A 16,447-nucleotide genomic window follows, 5' to 3' on the forward strand; every position below is an offset into this window, starting at 1 on the left:
ACTTTTTCAAGGAAGGAGTAGTACACTGACCCTCTGTTACATTGGGTTTGTTCCTGTCTCAGAAGTGTCTGATGTGTGCCATGTGTGCTCCTCCCCAGCCTGTTTATCTCAGTAGTGCTTTCAGAACTTCTCCTGGGGACTCACTGAGCTCCCAGCATCACTGCCCCCTCTGGCAAGTCCTTTTATTTTCATCCTCCCCTTTTGCTTCTAACCTCCTTCACACATTCCACTTGGAAGAAATGAAGAATGTAAAATACTTGCTTTCTGCCTGAGTCCTTGAATTTTTTTATTATATAAGTACCTACCTCTCTGTTTTGTTTTGTTTTATAAAACAATAGCTCTGAAAACCTCTTGTGACAGTGTTGATTTTGAGAGAGTACTCAAGGAAGGATATTAACGTGGAGCAGCAAATTGATGTGTTCTGCAGAGTTATTGCTTGAAATTAGTTGAGTCACCAAAGGATGCTGCATCCAAGATGGGAAGACAAGGACATGCATCAGTAGGCACTGTTGGCATAGCAACCACAATATTTGTTTGTAATTATCTGGCACTTTACAGAGAAAGCAGCAGTAGGGGAAAAAAAAAGTAACTCACAAAATGCTGCATTTCTGCCCACCCAAGCTTAAACCGAATGAAAGGTGAATGACATTTGAGCACATGATGTTGTGTTCAGTTTGTGAAATAAACCCTCAAGCAGTCGGATTAAATCAGATTTCCAGATGAATCCCCAGTACAGGGGAGATCACAAACAAATTTCTGATTGCAGTTGAACAACAAATACTGTAGAATACTGCAGGGACTAAAACCAGGCACACACCCAAATGTTCTTTATTATTAGCAAAACTCAAATGTTCTGATCTGTAGTGCACATGCTTTTGTGCTAGGCTTGTTTGCAGGTATTGGTGCTCTGGAGGATAACATTAAAGAGCCATGTTATTGCTCCCTCAATACATTCCAAATCACTAAAGGAAAATACAAACTGTGCTTTATCATTGTGTGCTCAGAAGTGAAACATTTGTAATTTCACTTACACTGTCTCATTAGGGTCATGTAACCAATGAAATGCAGTCTTAAATCAGAAAGTTTTTAAGAAGACTGTTTAAATGCTTTAATAAGATCCTAGGTTGAGAGTTCTTTCTTAATAACTTGATAAATCTTTCCAATGCTTTTCATAGCTTTTTCTTCCGTCTAAGACATTGTTATGGGTTTGTTTTCTCTCCTGGCATTTCTGAATGATTAAGTGTCTTTCAGGTTTTATCTTTTCTCTAGAAAATTGTTGCTATACCTGAAGAATTCCTTAAAATACTATGTACTTTTCCATTTCAGATGGAAGATATTTTATGGAGCCTTAGAAGATTACTGAGATATTGCTACTAGAATTAATTTATCACTGGCATTTAACCCATGTTTCCCACATATTTTACTATTTTAATGTTTAGTAAGAAAATCATCCACAGACAGGAAATCTGCAGAATGAAGAGTGAATGAGAGATGGAACTTGTAGGGTGTTAGAGGGTTTATTTGGGTTATAGAGAACCAGATTCAAATCCCATGTGTATGTAACATCTCTGAAGAGGGCAGAAACTAATTGTAGGTTTGGCTTTTGCTAGCTTAGTCTAAGTCTTCCTTTGTTAAAAAGAAAGGCAACCAAACCCCCAGACAGCGTTGTTCTCAGTTACTCTTTCTGGAGAGTATAACTATTTACCCTACAGCCTGTTTAACCAACATAGACTAACCTCTGTTACCAGTTATTGCATGTTTTACATGTATTTTTTGTTAGCACCTCTTGAAACATAACTGAATTTTTATAGAGAATAAAATAGACATAGACAGCCATCACTTTCACATATTGAAATGTTACTAATGCCTTTTAAGTATTGGTGTGTTTTACTGGGTACAGAAAATTTCATACCAGATTTTCAACTTGGATTTTTTTCGTAGTTGCAAAACAAATTTGAAATAAGTAGAGCTTGCAGATCCCAAGGCAAAGGCTAATATGAAGAATTAGTTTTTTACTCTTTGTCTTTTTTATTTCTTTTATCAGGCAGATTCGTGATGCTTGAAAAATTAATCAGCAAAACATTTTTTAAAACACAGTATAAATGAATTAAAATAAAGCCTAAGTCACTAGGAAATGGAAGTCATCAGCTTTTTTCTTTGAATGATGCATGTGTTGTAGCAATTTCAGATCTTTCCAAGGGCAGCAACACTTCCCATCCATCAGTGAGCAGTGGAGCCCGTGTGAGCTGTTACTGGGACACTGATGGATCCTTGTGCTGCTGTAACCAACTGCTGCATGACCTAAAGAATATGATTCACTCATTTGGGTTTTTCTCTTGCAGATTGTGGCGGCTGTGGTTCAGAAATAAAAAATGGTCAGTCCTTGGTCGCCTTGGACAAACACTGGCATTTGGGTTGCTTTAAGTGCAATACATGTGGCAAGCTACTGAATGCAGAGTATATCAGCAAGTAAGTAGAGGAGTGTTTTCACCTCTTTTAATTATTCTTTTAATGCCAAATAATTAATTTATCATTGCATTTATTTGCATTGTTAAGATTTAAAGGTAATGCATAATATAGAAATATAGTATATATATTATAATAATATAATTAATATAATTTATAAGTGCATATTGCATTACCTTTTATTTATATATATATATATATTCAGAAATATATAAGATATTAGAGATTATTGTTTAAATTATTACCTAAGTTGTATTTAGAAAAATAAAATGGAAAAAAGTAGAAGTAACATTTTTCCATTTACCTGGAATGGGACTTGACAAAGCAGAGAGGCAGCAGGTGGAATATGTTTCCAGAACCCAGATGTATGCCCTTAGTTACCTATGGTTTTGCTCTCTGTGATGCTGTAATGTAAACAGGCAGGTACTGTTCTTTCTATATGCATTACATAAGAGGAAATGTTAGTCAGAAGTTCGTTAAGGATGTACATGCCATGATTTTGTGCAGCTCCAGACCCTCATGCTGTCAGATTTGACTGAATGTGATGGCAGCACTGAAAAACAGCACAAAGCACACATGCAGACCATGTCTCATGTCAACACTTTGATCAGGCCAGTGACATGCAGGCCTTTCACTGGCCAAGGCACCTGGGATTAATTTCTGTTTCAGAGAAGTGTGTTATGTCGGAATTTTCTTAAGCAGCAAAATAACTCAGTCACCAGTGCCCGGAGATGATGGGGTTTCAGAGCCTATGTCCCCCTGACGTTCAAAAGTTCTTTAGATTTCAATTAATACAGATACCATATTTAATTTCACAGCTTGCCCTGGAGAACAATATTTATTAAAAAGGTGTTCTTAAATAAGGTTTTTCATTGTCTCAATGTTGGGCTAGTCTGCTGTATTTTAGTACAGACCTTTTTTTGCTTGTTATTGAATATACCTCCCCCCATAAATTGAAAAGATGTAATTAATGCAAAATCATCTTTTAAAAAAGGCCAAATGCCAAACAAAATAACTCTAGAGAGGAAACATCCTGTCTTTAATTAATTCAATTAATAATTGTGATAACTTCTAGGTTAGTCTCTAAGAAATCCAGCTTCCAGGCTATAGCATTAATTTCTATGTTTCTCCAGGGAAATGTCTGATAAAATTATGCCTCTGCTGATAAATCTGTCTGATCATGGGCTGCTTTAGTATAACAAACAAAACATATTTAACTATGTTTAACTGGAACTTTGAAGCATGAGAAGAGTCTCCAGTTTCTTCTTAGAGCAATTTATTTTCATTCATCAGTTTAATGGTCTACATGTACAATTTAGTAAAATTATAACATGCAAAACTAAGAGGTTCTTGTCAGGGCAATAGTCCAAAAGTTCTGGTCTTGTCACTTTGAAATAAAAGCTAACACTCCAGGTTTTTTTCTTCATATCTCTCAATTGTATCTTAACTCACTGGTGGTGGTGAAATAGCTGCTTACATCATGCATGAACACACTGCTGCTCAGGCTGAATTCCTGTAGTCATTGCTGGCTTCTGTGGAGCAATTCCCAAGTCGTTTGATCCATGACTGCCTTTAAGCAAGTTCAGTCAAGTGTGCCAGTAGATTTAAATGTTTATCAAAACTTGCTTTACAGACAAGATATTTGAGAAATTGCTCTCTGCAGCCTCAGCTAAAGGATTAGGTAATACATATATCAGATGGTACATCAGTTGGATGAATTAAATGATAAGAGGGGAAGAGTAATATGGTGAAATAACTTTCCAGAGAGGGGGAAACATGTGAAAGAAAATAATGGGTAACATGATTAAACAGGTGGTGTGAGGGTCTCAGAGGCTGAGTGTTACTACAAGGCTGATGGCTGAGTTTAGCAACAAAGGAGAGAAGTGGTCCAAAATATTTGTTCATTACTATTCAGCTTTAATGACTGTAACATTAATGACTGTGAGAGAGGCAGGAAAGCCCATAAATACCCTGTGAAGTTGGGTACTTGAAACATTGACACATTTTAGATGCATAATCTCCCAGTGAACTGTAAGCTTACATAAAGCAGCATCTCTACAGCCTCTTGTTCTTCCCTAGGGATGGGGTTCCATATTGTGAAACAGACTACCATGCCAAGTTTGGGATCAGGTGTGACAACTGTGAAAAGTACATCACAGGAAGAGTGCTCGAGGTAAGGAGAACCTGTCGTTCAAGCACATCTCAAAGTGTACAAAAAACCCAAAACTCTTTTGGGTTTGGTCCTGTGCTCACAAATGAGTGTTAATGCCACAGCTTAATGTTACTTTTATTGAATAGCAGGAACTCAGTCTGTAATCGGGATTTTTGTTTCTTCTGTTAATGATTTGGTAATACACAAACTCCATAAATGGATATTTATGGTACTGGAGAATGTTCAGGGAGCAGAAGTAATAAATGAATGTGTTATCAGGCACGTTTTAAAACTTGCATTAAATTCATTTGCAATGTCTGTTTTTTTTTATTCTCTTTTATGTTCCCCAAAGATAGGATGAAGCTGTTGAAAAGTAAAATGAATTATTTGAACTGCGTTTTTGCAACCAGAAATGAACTGTGGCAGAGATTTTTTTGCACTTGTTGTTCTAAGAAGCATGAAGTTGTTTAGTGTAGGGTTATGTTTATGCATTATGCAAAAATTTCCATATAACTGACCAAATGTCACAAAATGAATACATTCCTTTGATCAGAATAAAATTTATCCTTGGATTTAAGTGTATTGTTACCCTGTCAGTCATCAATTATCTGCTTTTTCTTTCTGCTTTTTCCTGTGAAGTCCAAGCAGTACTTGGAGTTAGGAAGAGTTGCTCAGTTCACTCTTTTCTCTTCATCGGCTCAGAAAGCCTGGAGAAATCCCAAAGGGCTTCCACCAGAGAAAGATCTGCTTGGAGTCACACAGAGACTTAACTGTCCAAGTGGTGGACAGTGATAACTTGTTAGGAGCTGATGAGCAAGTATCCATACTAGATGGGAATCTGTCTTGGATGGGATGATAGGGTGTTAACATAGGCATGAGAGATTTTTCCAGTAACAAATGTTAGACCTTTCTGAAAGGAGATTTCTAAAAGGGAATTTGAAAGAGTATAAAGACTGTTTTCTCTTTGTGGTTTTTTTTTTTTTTTTTTTTGCACACAGTTGTCTCAACTGGAAGAGGCAAAACAAAAGAAAATGTCTTAAAACATTCAAAAATGCAAAAGGTGACCATGGAAGCTGTTATATGTTTTCAGAGGTGTCAAGCATTGACACTGAATGAAAGGGAGTAAAAGGGTGAGGTTTGAAAGTGAATGTAATTAAGAGAGATGAATGCAGAGAGAAGAGTTAAAGCTGTGGCAAATTTGGAGTGCACTTACTCAAGAGCAGTTTACAAGGAGTGATTAATACTGAGACAGGAGAAGGACAGAAGCTCCAGTTTCTGTACTGACTCTTGGCTTCACAATATTTTGTTTTTCTGTCCTGGTTCTTGCCTTGAAATATATGCAAGATGCTCTTTTTATGTGGTAATGTTTTACCTGCAGTATGGTTAAACAATAGCATGTAGTGTGTTGTGATTAAGAACTGGGTCCTTACTGTCTCTATGGGTAATGAAAAGAAAAAAAAAAAGCCTTAAAGATCTGCAAAGTAACATTACCAAGTGTAATTTGTGGAACCTGGGAGCACATGTGACTGTAGTTGATTCTTCTAACTGCTTGGTGAGAGTGTACTGAATAGGAGGACAGTTCCTTGTTTTTATTGTAGATGGGCCAGTAACAAACTTGGGAAAAACTAATTTTTGACAGCAATTGTAGGAATTCTACCATGACAGATTACATATGATGGTTTTGGTCAGTGTGTGTGTGTGTGTGTGTCCCTCTCCTCTCCATTCCCCAGTGCTGCTCTAAGGACAGCTCTGTACCACTGATCCTCATCTTGCTTTGGGACTGGTTCAGACTGGGAGCTACTTTCATTGGTCTGTGGCATTTAACTGTGGAAAAAAATACTGATGCAAGATTGCAAAACCTTTTTAAAAAAATATATGAGAAGAAAGAACTTTCAGCATCTGTAAAAGCACAGATAGTATCATTGTGAAACAGGAAGCGTAGATTGAGGTTAGAATGGAGCAGGAAATGGATGTGAACAGTTACAAGGACATTTAATGTCTGGACACTTGTTGGAACAACCTGGAAATTTTATGGTCTGATTTTTTTTTTTTTCTGTAGAACTGTACAAAACAATCTTGGTTTATGTACAACAAAGCTAATGAAGCTTAAGCATGGGTGCATGTCACATATCCTAGCAGACTGTCACAGTAGGTCCTGTTCCTCATGAGGTCTCCCAAGATATCTGCTCCCATCCCCTCTGTTTTTCCATGACACATCTCAAGAGCTTTCTGTGCATTCCTGCTGCCTGTTCACAAGGAGTGACTCACACTGTGAACCTTCTCCCATGGTGATCAGCCTGGGTTTCCATGACCCTTTGGAGCTCTGTAAGGGATCATTTAAACAGCCATTGAGTTTCAGTGTGGACCATGGAGAGCTGCTGGGTGAGGAGGCAATGCACACATCTTGTTTGAGAAGGCAAACAGACAAAAAGTCACAGTCTCAGCAGACAGATTTAAAAGGATGCAGAGAGTGTGTCCATAGCTAACATGGTTAAGGCATTTGTTGTTTGAGTGCAGCAGCAGATGGGCTTGTTCTAAAGGCTTGGAACTGGGCTGATCTTCTCTCTCTCCCTCTGGTCTTGGTATCAAACTCCGTGTCTGTTTGTCCCTAGCACACTAATTGATATGTTTGTGTATCTCCTGGTCAGGAGGACAGAGAAAATACAGGGTAGCAATGCCTGTTCTTTCTTGTAGGATGCATTATTAGTAGAGTTGTCTGGAATACTGACACATTTTTCAAAACATCAGTGTTTCTTTTTACCATCTTGAATATTATCTGGGGAAACACAGAAATAATAGGGCAAATTGCTCTTAAATTGGGGGGAAATCTTGACAGCAGTAATTATTAGGCAGGAGAATGCTCTCCCAAGGGAGCTGCTGGAAACTATCACTTTGAATGTCTTGTAACAAGACTGGACAAGGCACTGGAAAATCTGTGTTAGGGAACAGTCCTGCAATGACAAAGGGAGGGACTATATGACCTAATAGGATTTTTTCCATCTCTGATTTCTGTGATAATGTCAGGAGGACAGCTGCTTCCAATGTTATTCTGTGACTAGATTTTATAATGTTGTCTCCCTTTCCAACACTTGTTCATTTTAAGTGTTTATTCAGCAGAAAGGAAGGGAGTGTCAACTAGTGTGAGTTACTGATAAGTTATAAAATATGGCTGTTTTTGTAGGTCCTCAGCCAAATACAATGATGATTTAGTTACCTAAGTTCTTCTCTCAGCCCATTTTCTGAGGGCCAGATTCATTCCATGTAGTAAATGGGCTTAGACTCAGGATAGCTTTGTTTATAATTCCTTTCTAGTTTCTTTCTTCCCCTCCAGTCCACCTTGGCTTGCACCCACTCTCCCAGGGAACTTGTACTGGAAAAGCTATAAAAGGGGCTGAGCAGTTCATTTATGGAGATGATAAATTTTATTACTTTTAAAAGCAATTATTTTTCTGTTTTGAGTTTTGTTTTTGTTTTAAACACTACTCACCAGTGCATTTATGGGCAAGATTTGCTTTGTTTGTGATGCATACAGAACACTCTTAAATGCAAATCAATCCTCTCCTAGAAGTTGTGTTATTTTAAACCTGACCATATGTATTGATAAACCTGCCAACTTAAGTGAGGAGCAAGAAGTTGCTGGAGTTTGCTTTTGTAGTTTGACTTGAGATGCACTGTGACTGAAAACCTCTAGGGAGAGAAAGGATTTACTTCATGCTCATGCTGTATCTCTGCTGCCAATCCTGCAATAGTTAGCATCATGCAATAGCACACATCTTAAAATAACAAGCCATTGATTTTTATGACCAGCCATTTCCCTTTTGTCATGTTGCAATCCATTTCTCTGCACTTAGCACTAAAAAATATTTTTCTCCTTTTTTGTATTACAAGCAGTAATTTATTAGTTAAAATTTCAACTTGTGCTAATGAGCATATCCTAAAAATTTTTTTTTTTTTTAATTACTGTATATCTTATGATAATACAGAGCCTGCTTTAAACCCCTTTCATTCAAGAAAGCACTTTGAATTTCTGTCCTCATTTTAATGAGTCTTTCAGCTGCATTTTGCTGGGGGAGGCAGAGATGTGTAGTCTGTCTCTCAGTCCTTCCCACATAGCAGGTTGTGTAAAAGGTTTGGAAAGCTGTTGAGGTTCATGACAAAGCTGTGTGACAGCCAATGGCTCCTCCTTGTCCTCTCCTGGGAGGCATGTCTGGGTTTCCTTAACATCTGATGCTTACAAACATCATCTCAGTTCCAGTATCTTTCTATTTTAAAGTGGTCCACATTAAAAGAGTTAAAAAATGCTTTGGATAAGATTGATTTTTAGGGTTTTTTTTGTTTTCCCCTCCCATTCATGAAATATAAGGAAAACTTATAGAGAGTAGTTTTAGTTCCTCTCAACTTTTATTTTACAAAACAGAGTGAACCCAGTTCTCCTGTGCTGGTAAAGTCAGCTCCAGGCTTTTCTGGTGATGCTGTGGGTTCCTGACTGGAGCCACTTTCTCTCAGCATGGATGAACACTGTACTCTAGACAATGCCTCAGCACTATCTTGTGCAGTGATAGTAACCTCTTCCACCATCTCTAAAGAAAGTGCTTTCCTGGTGTGTCCCACACCGGTGCAATTTTATTCTGTGAGTTCTCTTAACATTGACAGCTCATGGCAAGATGTTGAGACATTACTTTGTGGGGAGAGGTTCTCTTCATCTGCTTTTTCAGCTGGTGGTTTCCTCCATTGTTAGAGGAAGCCTCCTTATCCAAAAATAACCTTCTGAGTACATTTTAATGGCAAACACAATATAGGCTGTGAGGGGGTCACATTTGCTTGGATAGGCATCTGTGTCCCATCAGTGCCCAAAATGCCCCTCAGGGGTATTTTCAGCACTCAGTTTTATCTACAACTGTCCCATGATTCACAGCTACATGACTGGTGTAAATGTGGCTGCTGAAAATCACAGCAGTTGGAGCCATCCTCTTTATGTTTAGTATCTGACATCCTAACACAGCAGCATGGCACTCAGTTTATGTGGGGGATGAAAGAGTTAGCATTTTACTTGCTTACATGTATGTGTAAATGTCTAGAAAAACATAATATATGTTCTTAAAATCTATTAATCACAGCCATATTTTATTTTGAAATAAGGGAACAAATGCAGTGAGCACTAGGCAGGAATGAGACTAGAAATGTCAATAATTTATATGTCAATTAAATGTCACTTATGACAAAGTCACAGTGACTTACTAATTAAAACGTGAATCTTATTTTTCCTAGTTTGTGTTTTGCCTTGCCCTAGGGTTGAGCTGATTTTGTTTGCAGCCATATCTACTTTGTAAATCGATTGCCTTTCCCTTTGCAGGAGTCTCAGTATATCAGAGAGACGATACTAATTCTTTAGAGCAGGGAGTACAAATTTCTGCCCGCAGCGTGGAAGAATGGTTCATTCTGCAATGTCTGTTGCCCTGCTGTTTCATTAACAACAGGACGTACTGATGTGTGAAAGGTGCTTGAGCAGCTTATTACATAGGCATTAATAGTGAAACATGCAATAAAGGCAGCTCTGTGTGCGGGAGTGAAGGGTTCCCTGTGCATGGGCAGCCTGGGGAGGGCTGTCAGAGCAGCAGAAGGATCCAAGTGTCAGTGCTGCCTTCGTTAGAAACTGCTCTCTGCGCTTCTCTCCCTTCAACAGAGAAGAAAGAAAACTGTGGGAAAGACAAATCTAAATAAATCAGCATTAGCTTTTGCAAAAGGAGACCATCCAAGGTAGGAAACGTTAACTAGCCCTTTCAGTGCATAATGTTTGCTGAGATGCAAGGCATTCTGCAGCTTGGGAATGGTCTCTGGTTTGGTGCCACTTGCATTTATCTGGAGCTGCTGGCTTGCAAAGGCAGGTTAATCATCAGTGCATTTATCTGAATTTGACTGGGTAAGTGTTGACAGTTGACCTAGACTTTCTTTAAAACAGGCATAATTATGCTTTAAAACAGGCATAATTAAAAATACTATCCGAAAGCAGATAAATAGCTATGCAAATGCTTTTTTTCCTTATCCTTTAGTTTTTTCTGTAGCACAGTTATATTGGTCTAGATGAATTTTCCTCATCTTTCTCCCACTTTCAGCCTTTCCCTTTTTAGCCACCTCTTCTCTCCAGAAATACAGGTCTATGCCTATCTGTCCTTATTGTCTGAACTGCTACGAACTCACAAATTGTTAATGTGTCAGGAGAAAACTATACATTAAACCAAACTCTTTGCATAGCTTTTACCCTGTAAATAATTTGTTAGGTTTATTGAAGAGCACTGAGTGCCATTTGATGATAGCTTAAGACTTATATTTTTACCAAAGGAAGGGGATTCTGCAAACTATTTCTGAATAACATAGAAAAGTTTAGGATTTGAGGGAAACCGATTGATAGAGAAGAAAGAATGACTGTTCCAGGTTTTGTGAGGGTTTTTTATTTCTTTTCTCAGCTGCTTATTTGCTTTCATGTTGAGAATTCCTCCCACATGTGTGGGGAAAGTCCTCAGCAGTGCTGCTGTGCATTTGTGCTTGTGTGGGTTTATGTTAGTTTTAGTGCACAGTGTGATTTTTGAGCCTGGCAGACTCGTGGTGCCCATTGCCTTTCCTCACACAAAAATGTAGTACCAGTTAACTGTCTCAGATTATCTGAATTGACTGACTGAAGGATCAAAGGGGTGATTCCAGCAGTCACCCTGATCCTGCTGAGCCTCAGACCCCAGCAGCAGAGTGTGCAGGTACCCTTCCTCCCTAAGCCATGTGTTGCTGTGCTGATGCATTAACATCCAGTGCCTTTTGCCATTTGGGTGTTCTTACAGTGTGAAACGTTGCACCTCATGGCTGTATTCAGTCCCTCATCCAGTTATTTCATGTATTCCTTCATTCCTGGTGGTGCTCTGACCCACATCAGGGGAATGCTGCTGTTGCACAGCTCTGTAAAGCCCCAGAGCTCCCTTGCCCTGTCAGCAGCACAAGCCCTGCCTCCAGCTCTGTCCTGTAACCATGGCAGTGCTGCAGCAGTGACTGCACTCAATGACAATTGCTTTTGTTGATAAAGTATCTCCAGGATGCTCTGGCCCATGTGAAAACAGTTCAGCATGTCAGCTATAAGCAGGGAGAGCAGCCTGTGACTCATTTCTTGTAGCTTTAAGATTTTTCCATCCTATTAACCTTCAGCATTTTTTGTGCTTTTACAAATTTCTTTTTCCTCCCCCAAAGTAAGAACTTCTGAATAGTACATTGAACTGGAAATATGTCTGAAAGTAGAAACTTCCTACTTTCAGGAAGGATTATTAATGTCAGCTCTGCATGTGACAGCAGCATTTCTACTCCTGGGTAAATCTAGTGATCCAGAACACAGAATGAGAGACAGCTTCTGTTCTTAGATGTTTACAGCCCAGATCACCACATTCAGCTTGAAAAGAGCTGTGCTGGCTTCCTCTGATAACTTGGGTTTTTTCTCCAGGGCTGTTCAGTGTTGGTTGAGCTTCATTCTTCTGTCTGGGTGTGCTAAATGGGTGTGCTAAATACACAGCTGCAAAGTTGAAAATTAAGGGGAATATGTCTGCAAGTCATCTCTCTCCTTCTTCACTCCCTCTCTCCTATCAAGAGTTGGCATAAGTGAGAGCCAGCTGCAGCTTGTCTTGGCCCCTAGGTGGATTTTAAGGAGTGGGAAAAGGAGATTTGTTGAACAGATGGAAAACAGAAGCCTCTTCCAGTCTCAGTGGGTGGCAAGAAAAATTGCAAAGCTGAGAAGAAAAAGACAAAAGAGGCAGATCACTCACTCCATAACAGAAACAACTGACAGCAAAATCAGTGGGTTTAGGTATGACAGACTGTTTTGATTTACAAGAACATTTACAAAATTCTGTAGAAAAAGGTGCACTGTTGTCCTCTTCCAAATTTTATCTGATTTTGGCAGGGCTGAATTTGCTCCTGAGCCAGAACTTGTTTGGAGATGTCACAGAATGAGATTACAGTTCTAATAGTGCTAGTTTTCGTTCTATTATTTTTTTTTTTTCTCAATCATCCCCTATATGGCTTTTTAATTACTTTTATTTTATTTTCTCCCACAACCATTAGAAACTTTTTCTTCTGCGAGTTCGGTTTTATAGTACGTTGTTATCATTCTGAGATAAATGTTCTTGTTGATTTGATTTACACCTTATACCTGAAAGAATAAGGAGTGTGTGGGAAGCAATTAAAATGACTCAAATGTGGGAGGGAATTCTCAAGGCTCTGCAAAGCACAGCAGGATGAGCCAGAACCAAGACAACATGAAATAACTGTACATGTGAGATTGCTAAAGCTCTAGGTAATGCTGCAGGTGTGAGTAGTGAACGTTTCATGTGACTGTTTCTTGGCATCCAGGCGGATGAAAAATTAATCCACTATGGAGAAGATGAGGAGAATGATTGATATTGAACATTACACTGCATTTACAGTGGTGTAAATCCTGATGAAAATGGTTCATTTGTCCTGGCAGACTGTTGAAGTGAGTCAGTGGTGAGTCAGACCCACTGTGACTAAGAGAATTAGGGAGAGTTTTTCTCCACAGAATTCTGTCTTTAACTTCTGGCTCTCACACTTTTTTTCTGCCCAACACTGTTGTATGACATAAACAATAGACGTTTTGCCAAATACCTCTGCCTTTACAATGCTGCCTGTCCCTTCAAACCCAGTGGATGATATGACAGCTGTTTACTAACTTCACCATTACTGTGTACAACTATTACTGAGTAATTCTTCGAGTCCTTCTGCATATGCAGGACTCTGGCTTTGCTAGAAATGTGAGTGGAGGTTTTATGTGATTCCACTTAAAGCTGCTAACTGAGCAGAGTGTTATATTCCAGGCACAAAGGGTATTGTCTGAATAGCATCACTCTAATTTGAATATACCTCTTAGAATTCAGTTTATGGAAGCTAGTATAGTCCTTTTAATGTGCCTCAAGGTGGGTGCAGTGGCAGAGTTTTCAGTGTGTGCATCCATTGATAACACTTGATGGTGCAGTGCTGTGTACCTTCTTCGTGGTACTCCTGAGAGAAAGACAGAACAAACATCTGAGCCCTAGATTTTACAGCCTTTTGGATTAAATGCACATTTTGCAATGTGGGTTGAAGCACTGGCCAAGAGCAGGAGGGTTGTATTAACATGTGGGAATAAGCAAGAGCAACCCTTTGCCTTTGCCTAATTGACTTGATAGAAAAGTTTTCTAAGCCAGTTCTGTGCTGTTGGGTCAGAGAGTTATTAGATATCCGATGTAGTTCTGGGAGCAAGAATTAAAACCTTGTCTCAGCCAAAGTCGGGGAACTGCATTTACTTACAGAAATTGGGAATTTGCCTTTATAAATCAATGCAGTGACTGATTAAGCTATTTTACAACAAAATGCTGTATTCATTCAAAAACTTTATTAAGTTTCATGAAGATAAATATGTGGAGTTCCTTTTTATACCTGTGCTTCATTATCAGTTTCCTGTATGTTCCTGGCACCTAAGAAAAATCACAATTCATTCACATAATGGCCTAATATCTTAGTAAAAGCAATCACTTGGGGAATGAATGAAGAAGTATAAACAGGATGAATTAAATCTCCATTAAAGGAGTTCAATGATTTTCCACCTTTTTTATTTATGTACTCTGAAAAAAAATATTCCCAGTGAAAGTACATGCTCCTCAATGTTGAGTTTAAAATGATAGATAATGAAGCAAGAATGAAATGATAGATAAGGGGAGCAGAACATAGCCAGCATATTTTAAGGAAGTCTTCCACAGAGTGCAAGAACTGGCAATGTGATTTTGGTGGAGGAAAACTATGATAGTTGAGGGGGAACACATATCCTGAGGAGATGCTCAGGGAGCTGAACTTGTTCAGCCTAGGAAAAGCGATGGCCTTGGTGGGACCTAACTGTGCTGTTCCCATACCTGTAAGGAGGCCCTTGAATATGTGGAGACAAGCACCTTACTGAGGCACATGGTGGGAGGGCAGGAGACAACTGTTATAAATTTAAAGCAGTGAGGTTCTAACTGGATAAAAAGGAAAAAAAATCACTATTGATAACTAAGAATAACTACTGTCTGTTGGAGCAATATTCTCAGAAGCTGTGCCATGTCCATCCTTGAAGGTTTTCAGTATTCAACTGAAAAAAATTACTGGGCAGACTGATCTGAATTGAGTATCAACCCTGCTTTGAGCAGGAGGTTGGATTGGATGAATTATTCTATCATTCGGTGATTGCTTGCACACTTCCTGGCTTTAAACTGAATTCTATTTCTATTGCCTGTACTATGAAGTTTACCTGAAGGAATATCAGTGTCCTTTAATGAAAAAATGGAATGTCCATATGAATGGACATTAGTCAGGAAATGGAGACAAAATACACAAAAGAGAATAATTTATTGTGTAATCAAAGTTTTACACTTTCACCCATCCCTGCATTGCCGAAGTATTTTTCCCCTTCCCATCCCATACAAACAGTAGCTTCCCTCCACTTAAAAAAGCAACAGAAGTCAAGTCACATGTCTTCTGTGAGATGTTTAATGCTTCATTTCAGATCGAGGAGCTGCCTGATGGGAAGGGTTATTGGCTGTCAGTGGTTTTGTGCTTTATTCTGTTTCCCTTTGCTTGGACAGGTGGTTGTCTGGTGATGACACAGCTCTCCAACAAATTTGTTCCATGTGAAAAGCTTTTAACTAAGAATGCTTTATACCAGTCTTCTGAGGGCTTTGTTTGTGGGTCAGGCAGCTGCACCATGCCTTGGCATACCCCTCAGCTCAGTGTTTTGTAGGCTGTCTTTCATTATTTCTATTCAGGGTAGGGTACAGTTAGGACTTGACTTGGGAATTTTAGAATATGAGGTTGGCAGGATTTGGATCTACTTCAATAGACAACACTTAGTGGTAATGAGGAACTATTTTAGCAACTATATTGTATTATACACTCAAAATGGAAAATATGCTTTGATATGATTGAATAATTGCAGCAATTTAACCTTTTGTCACTTCCACAAACTCTTTACTCCCTGCAATAAAATCTGTCAATTACCCCTATGCATTTTGGTAACGAGATAGATTTTTTAAATTGTTATTAATTTTCATTTTTACAGGAAGAAGTTTGCTGATAGCTTTTAATTCTCAGGAAAAGAGTCAGATAGTTGTAAGTTTATCTAGTATATGAAATGATTTTCTGTACTTTCTATCTTCCCTTTACTAATTACTTCATTGAGTAATGCAATGAGGATATACTCAGACTTCAGTGATGAATCAGACATCAGAAATCTTGAGTCTTCCTCCCAGGACTCAGCTCACTCTGAGCTTTAGGCTGCTCAGTTTCTCCTGTGTCAATCCATAAGCAATTGTCGCTCATCGACCTCAGTAAAAAATTATATCAATCACACTTCTGGAAACAGCATGAGACATCAGACAAGCAATGTCATGGTGGTAGAGTTACAGTTACTGTGCATATCATCTTTTATACATTCTACCACTTCATCACTTATGGCAGCCATAGCCAGAAAATGAGCAGAGTTTTTTGCTGAGCTGTCTGCAGTAATGTAATATACTTTTCCTGGGTGATGACAGCTAATTTAAAACTCAAACTTAACTAGTTAAGGCTATTCCTTTTGGTATGAACTGCTGTAGTTTTGCTAGAGCTGCATGTTTTCCAGGCCTGGTGATCCTACTGTTCTGAAGATTTTTGAGTAACCCCCCTTACTGTCTCCAAATTGTGCTTTGAGCAATGCGATTCACATTTGCCACATCAGCTTAATTCTCCTTTTACTTAGTTCAAGCCCTCAAGTTATGAGAAATGAGAAAAGTT

General features: G+C 38.7%; 1 protein-coding gene across 11 annotated transcripts in view; it reads left to right on the plus strand.

Moving 5' to 3' along the window:
- ABLIM2 (actin binding LIM protein family member 2) overlaps positions 1–16,447 on the plus strand; it is a 128,429-nt gene that overhangs the window by 59,718 nt on the left and 52,264 nt on the right. For all 11 annotated transcript variants that reach the window (XM_074541690.1, XM_074541695.1, XM_074541689.1 and 8 more), the window contains exons 5-6: positions 2,343–2,469; positions 4,546–4,639. In XM_074541690.1, coding sequence (XP_074397791.1) covers positions 2,343–2,469; positions 4,546–4,639 — 221 coding nt within the window. The remainder of the gene's footprint in view (positions 1–2,342; positions 2,470–4,545; positions 4,640–16,447) is intronic.

This window comes from Zonotrichia albicollis, chromosome 5 (assembly GCF_047830755.1).
Source record: "Zonotrichia albicollis isolate bZonAlb1 chromosome 5, bZonAlb1.hap1, whole genome shotgun sequence".
Classification (NCBI taxonomy): Eukaryota; Metazoa; Chordata; class Aves; order Passeriformes; family Passerellidae; genus Zonotrichia; species Zonotrichia albicollis.